General features: G+C 43.5%; 1 protein-coding gene across 1 annotated transcript in view; it reads left to right on the top strand.

The window, feature by feature from the left end:
- Positions 1–18086, top strand: part of LOC121281471 (serine/threonine-protein phosphatase 2A 55 kDa regulatory subunit B beta isoform) — a 131542-nt gene that overhangs the window by 98655 nt on the left and 14801 nt on the right. The window contains exon 7 of the mRNA XM_041194416.1: positions 17348–17517. Coding sequence (XP_041050350.1) covers positions 17348–17517 — 170 coding nt within the window. The remainder of the gene's footprint in view (positions 1–17347; positions 17518–18086) is intronic.

Genomic DNA, 18086 nt, shown 5'->3' with positions numbered 1-18086 from the left:
TCAATATTTATCAACAACATCACTTGAAAAGATTATCTAGTTATTCACCCCATTGCTGTTTGTAGGAGCTTGCTATGTGCAGACTGCCTGTTGCATTTCTTCCATTACAACAGAGACTAATCTTCAAAAGTATTTCATTGGCTGTAAAACATTTTACAACATCCTGAGGTCATGAAGGGCGCTATAGAAATATTTTGTTTTTCTTTGTTTATCTCCTATTTTACTCTCTATCTCTTTCCCTTTGTTTATGGAGCCAGTGAGTGAGACCCCCTCCCAAGAACAAAGCAATAGTGCAGTCAAGAAGTGCACTTTCCAGAGCTACAGAGATCAAGAAAGACTTAATTCACTCTCTCTTCACCCCCACCTCCCCAGTAGTCCCTGATAGCAACTGACAAAGTTCTAGAGTTTCTGTGACAAGCCTCAGAATCCTGAGGTGAGGCTTTCAGTTCCTGGCCATCATACAGAGATTCCCTGTTGGGTGCAGCAAGTGATGAATGGTATGGATGAATAGCCTGTTAATGGTCGGTGTGCATAGTTTAAGAACACCTTAAAGCACCACCGAGCCCCATGGAACTGAAGCCTACAGTGAAGCCGCATTCTCCAGACAATTCTTTAAGCGCCTATAGTTCTTTCTTTCTTGAGTTTGTTGGGTTCAATCACTTGAGCCTGGAGGTTTGGAAAGGGCTATTCTTTGATCTCACTCATAGACAAACCCAGAATTGGAACATCAAGACCTCTTGGTGTCTGCAGTTTGAGACATATGCATTAATTATATGTGCTTTCTGAGGCTTACACTTGAGTCTCTGGCACAGAGATTATGCAAGTACTGTTGGTTTAAATGGCATTATTTCCTAAAAGCAGGTCTAGCTTGTCTTTGCCATTCAGAATACATGGGATTGAGTTAGATGTGCCAGTTAGTTATGTATTGTATACTGTGCCATCTGTTTACAAGTGGAGACATATGGGCAAATGCATGCATCTTCTATGAGCATGTAAATCATAACAGGGCAGTAAAAAAAAGAGTAAGACCGATTGAGAATACAAAAGGGGACTTGCACATGGAGGCAGGAGAAATAGCAGAGGTACTAAGCAAGTACTTTGCACCTGTATTTACAAAGGAAAAAGATGCTACCCAGGCTGAGGTGAGAGAGGAGGTAACTGGTACACTTGAAAAATTTACAGTTGAGAAGGAGGTGGTGTTAGAAAGGCTATCTTACTTAAAATACATAACATACCAGAACTGGATGAGATGCATCCAAGGGTACTAAGGGAAGTGAGAGTGGAAATTGCAGAGACACTTGTCATAATTTTCTAGTCTTACATGGACACAGGTGGTGCCAGAGGACTAGAGAATTGCAAATGTTACATTCTTGTTCAAAAAGGGATGCAAGGATAAAGCTGGCAACTACAGACCAGTCAGTTTGACTTCAATGGTAGTGAAACTTCTGGAAACTATCGTCCCGGGCAAAATCAAAAGTCACTTAGGATAGTCAAGGAAAGCCAGCATGGATTCTTTAAGGGAAATTCACATCTAACTAACTTGCTGGAGTTTTTTTGAGGAGGTAAAGAGAAGGCTGATAAGGGCAATGCTATTGGTGTGTTTATGGATTTTCAAAAGGCATTTGACACAGTGCCACACAATAGACTTGTGAGCAAAATTCTAGCTCATGGAAAGTAGTCATTTGCATAAGAAATTGGCTGAGTGACAGGAAACAGAGAGTAGTGATAAATGATTGTTTTTCAGATTGGTGGAAGGTTTGTGGTGGAGTTCCTCAGGGGTCATTGTTGGGACACTTGCTCTTCCTGATATATACTAATGGTCTAGACTGTGGTGTTCAGGGCAAACATCGTCACCTGGGATGAGGCTAGTCTTGAATTTCAGAAGGACATGAACATGTGGTGGATTGGGCAGACAAGTGGCAAATGAGGTTCAATGGGCAGAGAAGTATGAGGTGATTCAATTTGGTAGGAAGAATGTGGAGAGACTCTATAAAATAAAGGGAGAAACGCTAAAGGAGATGCAGGAACAGAGGGACCTCTGGTGTATATGTACATAAGTCATTGAAGATGGCAGGCATGTTGAGAGAGCAGTCAATAAAGAATGTAGTATCTTAGGCTTTATTAATAGGGCATTGAGGACATGAGTAAAAAGATCATGTTGAATTTATATAAGACACTAATTAGGCCTCATCTGGAGTACTGCATCCAGTTGTAGGTGCCATGCTTGAGGAAGGATGTGAAGACATTGGAGAGAATACAGAGGAGATTCACAAGAATGATTCAAGGGATAAAGAACTGTGGCTGTGAGGATAGATTGGAGAGGTTGGGACTGTTTTCCTTGGAGAAAAGAGGCTGAGAGGAGACTTGATAGAGGTATTCAAGATCCTGAGGGATATGGACAGGGTAAATAGTGAGAAACTGTTCCCACTCAAGAGAGCATCAAGAACGAGAGGGCACAGATTCAAAATAATTGGCAAAAAGAGTAAAGTGATGTGAGGAAATTTTTTTTCACCCAGAGGGTGGTTTGAGTCTGGAACAAACTTCCTGCTTTCTGAGAGGGTGGTGGAGGCGAGTTCAATAGAGGTATTCAAAAGGGAATTGGATTGCTTTCTGAAAAAAAAAATGTATGAGGTTATGGGGATAAGGCAGGGGAGTGGGAATAGGTAGAATGCTCTTTCAGAGAGCCAGTGCAGACATGATGGGCTAAATGGCCTCATTCTGCACTGTAAAGATTCTGTGATCTTAAGTGTAAAATATCTTCAATCATTAGATTATGGTGGGGCCAACCTTAAATGAGAGTTGCACAAAGACACAGCATAAAAGACGAGATCCTAGTCACTAACCAGGAGAACATAGATTTAAGACAATTGACAAAAAGACCAAAGGGGTGATGAAGAGAAATTACTTTACACAGTGAGTTGTGGCACTAGAATGCTTCGCCTGAAAGAGTGGTATAAGCAGTGGAGCAAAAGTGTCAGCAGGGGAACACTTAGAGAACAGTGATCAATCTATTAGATTGGCTATGGAAAAGGACAAGGAGCAACCATGAGTGAAAACACTTAATTAGAGGAGGGCCAATTAAGAACATAAGAAATAGGAGCAGGAGAAGACAATACAGCCTGTCGAGCCTGCGTATTTGATCATGGCTGATCCTGGGATTAAACTTCACTTTGCCAGTCGCTCCCCATATCCCTTGATTCTTGAGAAACCAATAATCTCTCTATCCCAGCCTTAAATATATTCAACGTTGGCTCATCCACAAACCTCTGGGAAACAGAATTCCAAACATTCACAACTATTTGAGTGAAGAAACTTCTTATCCCAGTCCTAAATGATTGGCCCCTTATCCTGAAACTGTGCCCCCTTGTTCTAGATTCCCCTGCCAGAGGAAACAACAGCCAGGATTTTCCAGTCCTGCCAGTGGCAGGGTTCATGGCAGGTGGGGATGGACAATATGTCGGGAGGTGAAAATAAGTTTCCCGAAGGCATGAAATAATGGTGGGTATTTGCAGTCTCGAGCATCTTGGCAGGATAATGGTGGGTCACTATTCCCATCAGAGGCCATTGGGAAGCTGTTTTGCACCTCATGGTTTGGGATTCAAATGAACACATAACCGAAATTCCACCCCCACCCCATGCAATCGACCATCACACAAGTGGGATTTCATGCTGGTCCAGAATACGTCCAGACCACCGTGGCATGCACAAGTCGGAACTTAGCTGGATGGACACTTGAAGCAGCAAGTGGAGCCTGGAGCCTTGCGATGTTGGATTCAAAAGCTGCAGGTGGAGCCTCGAGATGTTGGAGCCAGGAACTGCAAGTAGAGCCTGGAGTTGATGTTGGAGCCAGGAGCTGCAGGTGGAGCCTCGCGGTGTTGGACTCAAGAGCTGCAAAGTGGAGCCTGGAGTTGATGTTGGAGCCAGGAGCCTCAGCCAAGTGGAGCATCCTGCAGCAGGTAATTAGGTTTGGAGGCCAAAAGTGGGGGGGTGGATGGAAGCCTTACGGGGTCTTGTCTGGGTATGTTGGGGAAAAGGAGTGGGAATGAAGGAAGGGCACTGGGGGGAAAATGGGACCATGAGTGGGGGGAGGGTTCAGAGGGAGGGGCCTGTGATATCAATTGAAAAACCCGGGGGCGAGGGAATGGTGGTATGATGGAATAGTTACAGTTAAAGGGGGCATTGGTTTATGGTAGGGTGGGAGGGTGAGGGTCCTGCAATGACAGGTGAAGGGGCGGTTAGTGTTGTTGGAGGGGAGATGAAATGAAACACAGATCCTTGGGGTGGGAAAGATAAGGGGCATTAGAACGGTGACTGGGGTGGTTTTTTGGAGGGAGACGGGGACTTGGACACTCACAATAATGGGCTGAAGGGTGATGGGGGTGGTGGTGGTTCAAGCTGACCATGGGCAGGCTGACAGTGACACCGGGGGGAGGGGATCAATGGTGATTGTGGAGGACGATGCAGTTAACAGGGGGAGGCTAAAAGATATTTGAATGAGCCTTGAAGGACATGTGCATCATGACTGCTCCAGACCTACCCAGAGCCTCAAAGTCCAGATATGGAAATGCTGGACGGAAGTAGGCTCATTGGGTGGGTGGGAACCGCAGGTCAGCTCAGCTGGTCAACTAAAAGGAAACCCCAACATGTAGTACTGACTCGGCAAAGGTGATTGTATTCAACAGGCTGCAAAGTGCAAAGGAGCAGTGTGCTTGGGAGGCTTCTTGTACATGGCTTGCAAGGACCATGGCAAAGATCAATGACTCCCTGCGCACGCATGATTTCGGAGCGACGTAGACACAGGCAGGGTTGTCCACTTGAATACAGGGCTTGCACACAGCTATTAAAGTGAACAGATGCAGTGAAAAGACAGCAGATCTCCTTAAAGTGCAATTGCACGTATATTAACAAGTGTGTATCAACAATTAACAATGATAGTGCACTCATGCCACCATTGTGAGAGCAGTGGTTCATTATTTTATATTTCCTACAACTGTGTCTAGGTGCTGCCCTGACATCCACAGCAGGGGTGGAGGTAGGCTGCACACCACCATGCCCTGTTGTCTTTGATGACTTGGGCGGGCATCGTCTCAAGCCTCATGGCCTGAAGGGTGAGAGTCCTGCGAGTTTGGGTCTCTTGTTCTGGAACAGGTGGACCCTCTGCAGTCCCAGAGGCCAGAGCCGATAAGGTCCCAGGAAAGGGGAATCGGGAATCGGAACAGCCAGGCACCCTCAGAGTCCTGGGCAGAGGCCCCTGAGATATCCACCTGAAGCTCCTCCTCCCTTTGGATTCGAGGGCCTCTCCCTGACTCCTGGAGGGAAAGGGGCACCTGAGGTCAAGGTGCCCTGTCCCGCTTTTGGGTAGCCACTGCAAAAGCTCGCTCATGGCTGTGGTGATGGAGTACAGGTCTGCGCGCATCTCCAACAGAAACTTGGCTTTCTGCTGCATCAGGTTGTCCATGAAGTTTGCCATCACCCCATGGAGACCTCAATGTGCACAGATGTTGGCACCACTTCAGCCAGCAGGTGGATGGACTCTTCTGCCTCATGTGCCACTCTCTTAAGGGCCTCTGACACCTCTGCCTGACGTTCCCCTGCCTCTCGCTGCATCTCCAGCATCTTGTCTAGGACTGCTCCCAGAGACTCTTCATCTGACTCAGACTTAGCTGAAGCCTCTTCTCCTGCAGTCCTCCAAGTGCCAGTGATCTTGGCTTTCCCTGCCGTCTCCTGTTGCGGACACGTGTCCGTGTGGTGACCACCAGAGTGTGAGACCCTGCCTGAACTAGATCTAGAATCCACTGAGCTGTCTCTCTCTGGGCAGGTGGAGGGTGCAGATGACAGCTCCAAAGGTGCAGTGTCTTTGTCCTCATCCACCTGGGTCCTCTGCATGCTAGAGTTTGTGCTGGCCTCGGGGTCAGGCCTCACCTTCTTCTTGCTAGCAGCTTTAATCAAGAGAGGACAGAGTGACTGACTGCATGGGCTGCCTCCAACATGGTGCCCAGCATGACTTTTAGATTTCTAGGTAAAAGCGGTATGATTCCTTACAAGAATGCCAGTCTTGCCGTCTGCGCATGAATGATCCCAAACTTCCACTGCTCTTTGAATATGTGAGGTTCAGGAGGGCAGCTGTGCCCCTTCCCATCCTCTCTCTGTCACGCTTGTTGTGCATTAACTTATCCTGCGCAAGAAGAGATGGTTTGAGAGCAATTGGGATGCAGGTGGTGTTCGCCTGCTGCCAGTCTTCACCAACGATCCACTGGTACTGTGTGCCATGTGAAAGGTGCAAGTCTACAAGGGTTACTAGTCTACCAGGAATCTTGGGCAGAATCCTTCACACCACAGCACCATCCCCAAAATTTATTTTAAAGCTCTCTTTACAGCCCTAGTTATATGACTTGCCAGGACACTGGTTCCAGCGCAGTTCAGGTAAAGACTGTCACAACTGTACAGCTCCCTCCTTTCCAGTACTGGTCCCAGTGCCCTGGAATCAAAACAATTTTCTTCCACAGCAATATCTGAGCCACACATTCAGCTCTCAGGTCTTGATTATCCTTTTCCGATTGGCTCATGGCTCAGCTGGTAATCCAGTGGAGTGAGAATGGTTCTGCCCATGATAAATTGGAATGAAAGATTAGCAGACAAATCTGTAACCAAACAATTAGCTGCATTTAAAGAAGAGATAGTTCAACACAGTCAAGGTGCCTTCCTAAGAGAGGAAAAGGTAGGGCAACTAAAGATAGAGCTCACAAGAAATGGGAACAGAAGAGGTCCATACATAGGAACATACAAACTCCCAGGAGTAGGCCACTTGGCCCCTCGAGCATACTCCCCCATTCAATAAGATCATGGTTGATCTGATTGTAACCTCAACTCTACATTCCCGCCTATCGCCGATAACCTTTCACCCAATTCCCCCTTATCAGGAATCTATCTACATCTGCCTCAAAAATATTAAAAGACTCTGCTTCCACTGCCTTTTGAGGAAGAGAGTTCCAATGACCCACAACCCTCTGAAAGAAAAAACCTCTTCCTCTCTGTCTTAAATGAGCGACCCCTTATTTTTAAATGGTGACCCCCTAGTTCTAGATTCTTCCACAAGGGGAAAACACCTTTCCACATCCACCCTGGTCAAGACCCCTCAGGATCTTATTTGTTTCAATCAAGTCACCTCTTACTCTTCTAAACTCCAGCAGATAGAAGCCTAGCCTGTCCAACCTTTCCTCAAAAGGCAACCTGCCCAATGCAGATATTAGTCTTGTAAACCTTCTCTGAACTGCTTCCTATGCATTTACATCCTTCCTTACATAAGGAGACCAGTACTGTACACAGTACAGTACAGATGTGGTCTCACCAATACCCTGTATAACTGAAGCATAACCTTCCTACTTTTGTATTCAGTTCCCCTTGCAATAAAAGATAACATTCTGTTAGCTTTCCTAATTACTTGCTGTACCTGCATACTAACCTTTTGCGATTCGTGCACTCGGACACCCAAATCCCTCTGAATCTCAAAACCCTGCAATCTCTCACCATTTAGATAATAAGCTTTTTTATTCTTCCTGCCAAAATGCACAATTTCACATTTGCCCTCATTATATTCCATTTGCCAGATCTTTGCCCACTCACTTAACTTATCTGTATACATTTCTAGCCTCCTTATGTCCTCTTCACATTCTTTCTTTGAGTCATCAGCAAATTTTACGCCCATACCTTTGGTCCCTTCATCCAAGTCATTTATATAAATTGCAAAAAGTTGTGGCCCCAGCACTGATCCCTGTGGCACACCACTCATTACGTCTTGCCAACCAGAAAATGACCTATTTATGCCTACTCTCTCTTTCATGTTAGCTAGCCAATCTTCTGTCCATGACGATATGTTACCCTCCTACACCATGAGCTTTTATTTTCTGCAATAATCTTTGATGTGGTAACTTATCAAATACTTTCTGGAAATCCAAGTACAGTACATCTGCCAGTTCCGCTTTATCCAGAGCAGGTGTTACTTCTTCAAAGAACTCCAATAAGTTGGTTAAACATAATTTCCCTTTCACAAAACCATGTTGATTCTGCCTGATTACCTTGAATTTTTCCAAGTGCCCTGCTATAGTTAATAATAGCTTTTCCCTATGACAGATGTTAAGCTAATTGGCCTGTAATTTCCTGCTTTCTGTCTCCCTCCCTTTTTGAATACATCTAATGGAACCTTCCCCGAATCTAGAGAATTTTGGAAAATTAAAACCAACGCATTAACTATCTCACTAACCACTCCTTTTAAGACCCTAGGATGAAGTCCATCAGAACCTGGAGACTTGTCAACCCGTAGACTCCAACAATTCTCTCAGTACCACTTCCCAGGTGATTGTAATTTTCCTGAGTTCCTCTCTCCCTTCCATTTCCTGATTTACAACTATTTCTGGGATGTTACTTGTAGAATAATGAAGGCTGATGCAAAATACCTGTTCAATTTATCCGCCATCTTATTTTCCCAAGACTCACTTTCTACAGGACCAAATCTCACTTTGTTAATTTCTTTTTAAATATCTGCATAGAAACTTTTACTATTTGTCTTTATATTTCTATATAGCTTTCCCTTGTACTCTAATTTTTCCCTCTTTATCAATTTTTTTTGTCATTCTTTGCTGTTTTTTATATTCTGTCCAATCTTCTGACCTGCCACCCATCTTTGCATAATTATATGCTTTTTCTTTAAGTTTGATCTTATCTTCAACTTCTTTTAGTTAAAAAAAGGTGGGTCCTCCTTTGTAATTTTTCTTTCTCATTGGAATGTATCTATTCTGTGTATTCTGAAATAACCCCTTCAATGTCTGCCACTGCGTCTCTGTTGACCTCTGCCTTAACCTAATTTGCCAGTTCAGTTTAGCTATCTCTGCTTTCATGCCCTCATAATTGCCCTGATTTAAGTTTAAAATACTAGCCTTGGACCCACTCTTCTCTCTCTCTCAAACTGAATGTAAAATTTAATCATATTATCATTGCTGCTACCTAGGTCATCAATTATTCCTATTTTGTTGCACAATATCAAGCTAGTGCAGCCTGCTCTCTGTACACAGCTTCCATGACTGATTTCTTGCCTTTATCATTTATCATGTCTGCCCAGACCGCTTCTACATCCTGGTTTCCTGAACTTCAGTAATTCTTCTCAATTGTGCTAACACCATCTTTAATTAACAGAGCAACCCCTCCACCTTTTCCTAGCTTCCTGTCCTTCCTACATGTCACGTACCCTTCGATGTTCAGGCCCAAACCTTTTTCATCCTGCAGTCGTGTCTCTGTAATAGCTATCAGATTGCACTTATTTATTTTTCTTTGCACTATCAGTTCTACTGTTTTGTTTCAGATGCTATGTGCAAGCAATCATTCATTCATTCATACAGCCCATTGAGCCTGCTCTGCCATTTAATAGATCATGGCTGATCTTGGGCTTCAACTCCACTTTCCCGCCTGCTCCCCACATCCCTTGATTCTGTAAGAGACTCAAAATCTATCTATCCCAGCCTTAAATGTGTTCTTCAATGGAGCATCCACAACCATTTGGGATAGAGAATTCCAAAGACTCTCAACCCTTTGAATGAGGTAATTTCTCCTCATCTCAGTCTTAAATGATCGGCCCCTTATCCTGAGACTGTGCCCCCGGGTCAACCTGGAACCATGAGAGGCTAATGTCACAATTAATCTAAATCTTCTCTGAAGATTATTAATGAACCAGTTAGGTTTTCACAACAGTATGGCAGTTTTTCATGATCATTTTATCTGGTGTCAGCCCATCTCTGTGCATAATCATGATTTGGGTAATCGCTTTATACTGGCATTTCCTTTCTGTTCATGGCTGCTGAAAGAATGTCCACAGCCAGGCTGAGGGAGTAACCCTGATCACCCAGCTTCATTATTTTAGTTTCTTTTCACTTTCAAATGAGATTTGGTATTTGGGTCAAGGTAAATGAAATTCCTAATCAAAAATTTCCAATTTGAACAACACGGAGACATTTATGTACGGAACATAAATTAAGATCTTTAGGTTCAATATATGACCTGATCCACATTTGAAGTTTCAGAACAAACTATGTATTTTGGTTTATTCAGGTAAAGAGCGAGACTTTCTTGAAAGATTAATACTTGCAAGCATAAAAATGTTGTCACTCTTTTGTACGTTCCCTGGAAGTTGCAAACCAATAAAAAGCTCAGAATGTGCCTTGCGTGACTTGCTACTTCCATATGTGTATTCGATCTGTCAGCATGTCCTTGCCTTTCTCTGGAATATTCCAGAATATTTAGACTCTTTACTGAAACGTAAATTGTTGCAATCCACTATTTGAGACTTCTAGCACTAGGCTGCTTAATGAAGAATGTTTCATTGATAAGAAATTCCCTCTACCTCTGCTCACAATTCTATAATTCTTTGTTTCCTGAAACCTACTAAGTCACTCACCAGCTCCAGTAATGGATGTCTCTGAACATTTGGCAGTTTGGGTGAATACAGGTAACAGGATCAATCCAATTTAGAATAGGCCTACGTATAAGAGTCTCCTAAAATAGAGTGCGGAAACAATATGATCCTTCTGCCACAAATGCAATTAAATTTTTTGTTATTTTAGTTATTCCAGATGGCTAAATTTACCATGCAAATCCAGATTATAAAGCAGAAATTTCTAGATTATTGCCACTGTAATTGTGCTGAAAATTAGGTCCACATTACAGATGTGTACAGCTACCCTTACGTAGCATCATAGAATGGTTACAGTGTGGAAGGAAGCTATTCATTTTAACTAGCCATGAATGTCAGAGCCCATTGGGTCATGCAATTCTTACCTGTGTAAGCATTGAGGGTACCATGTAGCAATGAGCCAAACCATGGACCCTGTAGGACAGTCAGTTTAAACTTGGTGGCTGAACAGCATTTAGAAATGATGGGCGAAATTTAATGGTCACAGCATTGGGTCCATCCACTAGCAGGAGAACCAGTAGCAACTCAGCTGCAGCCAGTTCCAGGAGCCCTGTTGGGATTAAGTCCCAATTAGGCGGCCCTCTGGCTATAGTCAAGGTTTTCAGCTCACTAGGGGGCAATTTCCTGTCATATTTCCTGGTGCAGGGCAGATGTCCTGCCAACCCCCTGCTCTCCAGTACTGACAGTGCCACGAAGAGCAATGGCCGCTGCCAGTACTGTAGTGGGGCTTAGTGTGAGGAACATCACTGGAGCCCTCAGAGCAAGATAACTGGGGCCAGTCAGGAAGGCCGCAGCGAAGGGGGAAGGCATTATCTTCAAGGGCAAGCCATGGTGTCTCGATGGTCCCTCCGTTTCTGCTGGTGCAGGGTCCCTCCGTCGGGTTCAGGATGGCAGGGAAGGAGAGACCCCCCCTTCACTGAGTCGCTACCATACCCAGCAGGGCTTACCTGGTGGGCTGCTCACATGACGGGGTCCCCGCTACTTAAAGGCCTTAATTTGTCTCTGGGTGGGAAGGCTGCCTCAACCCTTCCTGCCCCAGACTTAATTGGATAGAGTTGGGAAGGTGATGGGTTTTCCACCTGGTACCTTCACCTACCCTGCACCCTGCCTCACCTTTACAACATACCGTCCCCCCAGAATCCCAGGCCACCTCCAGAGGTAGTATTAAATTCTGCCTGATATTCTAGATAAAATTAACAATCACTTGGATGAGTGCGGATTAATTAAGAAAAGCCAGCATGGATTTGTTAAAGGCAACTTGTGTACAACTAACTTGATTGAGTTTTTTGATGAGGCAACACAGAGGGTTGATGTCTGTGTTGACTTCCAAAAGGTGTTTGCTAAAGTGCCACATAATAGACTTGTTGGCAAAGTTGAAGCCCATGGAATAAAAGGGAAAGCGGCAGCATGGATATGAGGTTCACTGAGTGACAGGAAACAGTAATGTGGACTGGATGGTTGTTTTTCAATCTAGAGGAAGTTCTGCAGTGGTCAGGATTTGATACTACGACCACTGCTTTTCTTGATATATGTTAATGACTTGGACCTGGGTGTACAAGACACAATTTCAGAATTTGTAAATGACATAAAACTTGAAAGTATTGTGTGAGTAGAATAGTGTTAGACTTCAAGATGACACAGACAGGCTGGTGCAATGGACAGACATATGACAAATGCAATTTAACACAGAGAATTGCAAATTAGTAGGAAGACTACTTTATATTGCCAATATAAACTGAAGAGTACAATTCTAAAGGGGGTGCATGCAGGGATAGAGAACCTTGCGGCACAAGTCATTGAAGGTGGCAGGGAAGATTGAGAAAGTGGTTAAAAAGCCACAAAGGATCCTGGACTTTATAAATCAAGGCACAAAGTACAAAAATTAGGGAGTTATGATGAATTTTTATAAAATACTGGTTTGGCTGCAGTTGGAGTATTGCGCTCAGTTCTAGGTGCAACACTTGAGAAAGAATGTGAAGGCATTAGAGAGGGCACAGAAAAGATTCACAAGAACGGTTCCAGGGACCTCAGTTATGTGGATAGATTGGAGAAGCTGGGACTATTCCCCTTAGAAACGAGAAGATTTGATAGAGGTTTTCAAAATCATGAAATGGGCAGAGGATATTGAGAAAAACTGTTCCAACTGGAAGAAGGGTCGAGAACCAGAGAACACGGATTTAAAGTGATTGGCAAAAGAACCAAAAGCAAAATGAGGAAAAACAAGCCTGGGATGTCTGAGAGTGTGGCCAAGGCAGATTCAGTCGCGGCTTTCAAAAGGGAATTGGATAAGCACCTGATGGGAAAATATTTCCAAGGCTACAGGGAAAGGACCCAGCAGTGAACTGGCTCAGTAGTTCCTGCAGAAAGCCAGCAGGTATTTGGGCCTCCTTCTGTGCCGTAATCATTCTGTGATTCTGTAAATAGCTAGGCGATGGATGAACAGATACCGTAATTTGTTTTGCGTAATGTTGGTTAAATGTTAATGAGGACAGTGGGAGTAGCTTCCCCGTGCTCCTCTTCAAAGAGTGCAGTTGGATCCCTTGCATCCAACTAAGCAGCCATGTGGAGCCTTTGTTTGACGCCTCATCTGAAAGGCAGCTTGAACCCATGACCTTTTGAATCGGAGGCAAGACGGAAACCGCTGAACCATGGTTGATAGTGGGAAAGGAAATTAACTAGTAAGAACCATGCCACATGAACTGCAACCAATGCAGCCCGTGGTCCAAACATATTGGAACCCACAGATGTGACAGCTTTGGGCTCTTGTTGCTGATGGATTACATGAGTAATAAAAACTTAGGGTAAGCTGGAAAATATTCACGTGTGGTTGAATTGGAGAAGTACAGCACAAATATCATAGAGATTATGTGATTTAAATGAACACCTGCTCACATTTAGTATTCCACTTGGCGAATTACACTCACAATGGTGTAATGAGCCACAAAGAGGCAGCCAGGGTAAATCCAAGCAAATTTACATGTTTTACACTAACTATGTTACATTAGCTAATTTATCTGGCAGTATTTTCTGCAGCATCATCTGCCAGGGAACTGTGGTGCAAATTGAAAGGCTTTCATTAATTCATTTCTGAGTAGGACAACATGCCCGATGGCCAATTTAAACTTCCCATCACAGATGATTGTCTCAGGAGTCATACAGCTGGGAAAAGACCAGGGAAAGAAGCTTTTGGGAGCAATTATGCAAAAATGTCTGTAAGAAGTCCACTAAAAAAATGATTGCATTTATTTTTCCCCACCTGGATGTCAAGGCCTTAGAGAGGGTGCAGAAGAGATTTACTGGAATGGTGTCAGTGATGGAGGATTTCATTTCTGTGTGGAGACTAGAGAAGTTGGAATTGTTCTTCTTAGAGCAGAGGAGGTTAGGAGACTATTTGGTAGAGATATTCAAATTTATAAAGAATTTTGATAGAGTAAATTGTTTCCACTGGCAAACTATTGGTAACAAAAGGACACAGATTTAAGATATTTGGTCAAAAAACAGGGACAATGAGAATTTTTTTCTACACAATGACTTGTGGGGATCTGGAATTCACTGCCTGAAAAGGGAGGCTGGAGGCAGATTCAGTAGGAAATTTCAAAAGGGAATTGGATGGAAAATTGAAAAAGAAAAAATTGCTACTCTATTGGGAAAGTGTGAAGCTAATTTCTAAAGATGCTAAAACAAGATGGGCTGAATGGCTTCCTTCTGAGATTCTATGATCTTTCCAATTTCCCAGCTCTGCTGAAGTGCTTGCTGACCTGTATTGGCTCCCAGTCTACCAATGCCTTGATTGTAATATTCCCTATTTTCAAATTCCTCTGTTTTTCCCTATCTCTGTAACCTCATACAGCCTTCCAAAAACTTTCATTCTTCCAACTCTGGCCTCTCCTCCATTCCCCACTCCTTCTTCCAACATGGACAACCATGCTTTCAGTCACCTGGGCCATAAGCTCTGAAATTTCCTTTCTGCCTCTCCATGTTTCAAATGCTCTTTCACACTGAACTCTTCACAGGCAGTCCTCGGACCTAGGACACAATTGGTTCTTGAAAACCATGTCACAAGTCGGAACCAATTTCCCCATAGGAGCAATGTTATAAATGGGGGATTGGTTCATGAACCAAGGCCCGATACCCTATTTACTATTAACCATTTCTCCTTTCTGACTTAGCCTCAGGAGTTTATGTTTGATATTTTGGTTAATGATTCCACTTTTTAATATGTTTTGGGGATTTTTATGGGGTGATAATGGGTCTTTTTGGGCTTAGTCTTCGAACGTTTTATGAATGGAGATCCGCGTTCCCGACCCTGGGGAACATTGTTCCCCACAAGGGCGGCCTCCATCCCTGCATATTTTCCTGCTCCGACCTGATGAATTCAGACCTCTCCCGGATGGTTGGACAAAATCCTGCTGACTTGGCTTTGGCATCGTTGGATGATGCTTGAGCCTGACTAGGGACAGTGGGTTGAGCGGAACCAATTGGGTGCGGTGTTCCGGGATGGTTGGCGCTGGACCGCAGGCACCAGAATCCCACTGTAATCAATGGGAGAGCAGTCAGCGGGACAAGGCCACATTTTTACCAGCAAATCACAACCTCATTTCCCGTAGGTTTTAGACGCTCGTCCCAATGCATTCAGACCTCTGCCAGAAGCCGACTTGCTTTAGAGGCTGGCGTGGTGTCGCAAAGTCAAAACTGACGTTTAAAAGTTGAAACAGGGTGTGAATTAAGAAACGGCGTTAAGTGCCATTCATCGTAACTTGAATGTTGTAAAGTCAAGGACTGCCTGTAACCAAACTTAGGTCACCTTTCCTAGTGTCTCCCTCTTAAGCTTGTTGTCAGATTTTATGTGATAATGCTCCTGAGAAGCACCTTGGGCTGTTTTATTACATTAAAGCCACTATATAAATGCAAGTTGTTGTGATATGTTAAGTTTTTGTGCTAGCTATTGTATATTTAAAGCAATGTTTTAAAATTTCCAGAAGTTGTAAACACATTAAAACTTACAAAACGCCACTTGAATTGAAATGAAGCTAATAAAGCCTTGATCAAATTACTAATCGGAAGAAAGATGTCAAAGAATTGTTAATTATAAAATACATTTAATTAAAAGCTGAGGGATGAGGAGGACCCAGTAACTTGAGAGGAAGCCTGTGGCTATTCCTTTCAGAGAGGGAGCAACCATCTTTGCTCTTCCACTTGATTTTTTTATGCCCAAACAAGGCTTTGGGAGTGATCTACAAATTGATTGTATACTTCATCTAGGGTAGTAAGTGAGTGAGGCTCTAAGGGAGACTTAAGGAAGCTGCTACTGCTGTTTGTAGCTACTACCAGGTGGTCTGCTGTTATGGTATGTACTTAAGGAAGGCATTTGGGAAAAAAAAGGAAAAGGCAAGATTATAGGTCTAAAAGTAAAACATAGCTATGTCAATTTGCAAATAGTGCCCAGTTGTGATTGGATCTGACAATAAAAACACGCTGGCTCTAGCCATTATGAGCAGTCAGCACACTGCAAAAAGACAAGAAAATGCCTTGATCAGCCGCCATCTAGGGCACTGTGTTCAGTTTTAGGCACAGTATCTCAGGAAGGATATCTTCGCCTCTGAGTTGGTGCAGTGCAGATTCACCAGAATGATAAGCAGTTGAAACTTGTAAATGTTGATGTTCAGAGACTTGGGCATACTCATACAAGGGACATAAAGTTAACATGCAGGTACAGCAAGCGGGCAGGAAGGCAAGTGGCATATCACCCCTTATTGCAAGGGGATTGGAGTGCAAGAAGGAGGAAGTCTTGCTACATTTGTAGAGGGCTTTAGTGAGACCACACCTGGAATACGGTGTGCAGTTTTGGTCTCCATATTTAAGGAAGGATATACTTGCAGTGGAGGTGGTACAGCGAAGGCTCACTGGATTGGTCCCTGGGATGAAAGGGTTGTCCTGTGATGTGAGGCTGAAAAAGTTAGGCTTATATTCTCCGGACTTTAGAAGAATGAGAGGTGATCTAATTGAAGCATACAAAATTCTGAGGGGGCTGGACAGGGTAAACACTGAGAAGTTGTTTCCCCTGGCTGGGGAATCTAGAAAATGCGGGCAGTCTCAGGATTTGGGACTGATTTGAGGAGAACCTGTGGAATTGTCTACCCCAGATAATCGTGGATGTTCCATTGGTGAATATATTTAAGGTTGACGTAGACTGATTTTTATGTCTCAGGGAATATGGGGAATGGAGTTGATGCAGAAAATCAGCGTTGATCTTATTAAAAAGTGGAAAATGTTCAAAGAGCCATATGGTCTACTCCTCCTATTTCTTATGTTGTTATGAGAGTTCTGAGGACTGTTTGCACAAACGTGGCTTGTATTCCCTTGAGTATGAAGTATTTTAAAATGTTAAAAAGGTAGATAAAACTATTTCCTCTGGGAGGGGAATGAAGAACAAGGGAGCAAGGGAATGTCATAAAATTGAGAATGTGGGAAATTATGAGGAAAATCAAGTTGCACTTCTTCACATAACAGATAGTAGAAATGCATAAAAATATCAGTTTTGGAAGAGCACCATTGAACACTTTATGACCTCTCGCCCCACCCCTCAATTTACAAAAACTGTCTTTGTGGCTTCTGAGATTGTCAGATTCATACTAAATTGTAGCCATCTGTGTGCTGTTGACTGATACCATCTAGATTCATGTAGAACCCTTACAGTGAGCATTAGTTTGGTTTGGATTGGAGCTGCCATCCCAGAGGTGAGAGAACAGTTTCTGGTTTTGTGGTTTATGCTGCTCTTATTATTTTAAATGTTCCTTTGTTTTTTTTATGAATTTTGGTAAAGTTCTGAATGAAGAGCTGCTAACCTGTACATTTTCTTTCTCTCCTTCTGGCTGCATTGATCTCCAGTTTTTGAAGAGCCAGAGGATCCCAGCAACCGGTCATTCTTCTCCGAAATCATTTCCTCAATATCAGACGTGAAGTTCAGCCACAGCGGGAGGTATATGATGACGAGAGATTACCTCACTGTCAAAGTCTGGGACTTAAACATGGAGAACAGACCTATAGAAACATATCAGGTATTTGTTGAATGGAGTTTGAAGAAGTGGGAAGCTGGCAGTTTTCCATTGGGATGGGAGCAGGAATTCCAGATAGGTGAGAGTAGATAGTAATTTAACTGAGCTGATCAGCCAAAATCAAAAGCCAGGAGAGAAAAGCTCCTGGGGTCATTCAAAGCCACAGTGTTGAAATGAGCCTTATAACTTAGGCTGGGATTTTCCTGTCCCGCCTGTGACAGGAGCCATTGCGGGCAGGAACGGAAAATTTGGCGAGCCAGCCAAAAGTCCTTTGACTTTCGGCGGTACCAGAAAATCCCAGCCGCAGTGCGGCTGGAAAATCCCAGCCTTTTTATCTGCCAGTTGAAGTTTCTCTTTAATACAACTGTATAGAAAATAGTTTTGGAATGAAGCTAATGCTCATGATAAGTTTGACTGAAAGCAATGAGAAGCTATAATGTCACTACTGTAAATTTATAATGTTTGATGATTCTAAAGTAACGTAGACTCATGATCAGTTAACTCTCTTTCAGCTGTCGACTCTAACCATTCACGCTCTCTCCATCACAGCCTTTCTTGTATTTCTTTTCATA

The sequence above is a fragment of the Carcharodon carcharias genome, chromosome 8 (assembly GCF_017639515.1).
Source record: "Carcharodon carcharias isolate sCarCar2 chromosome 8, sCarCar2.pri, whole genome shotgun sequence".
NCBI lineage: Eukaryota > Metazoa > Chordata > Chondrichthyes > Lamniformes > Lamnidae > Carcharodon > Carcharodon carcharias.
The sequence above is the reverse complement of the archived record's forward strand: the minus strand, read 5'-3'. Positions and strand labels throughout refer to the sequence as shown.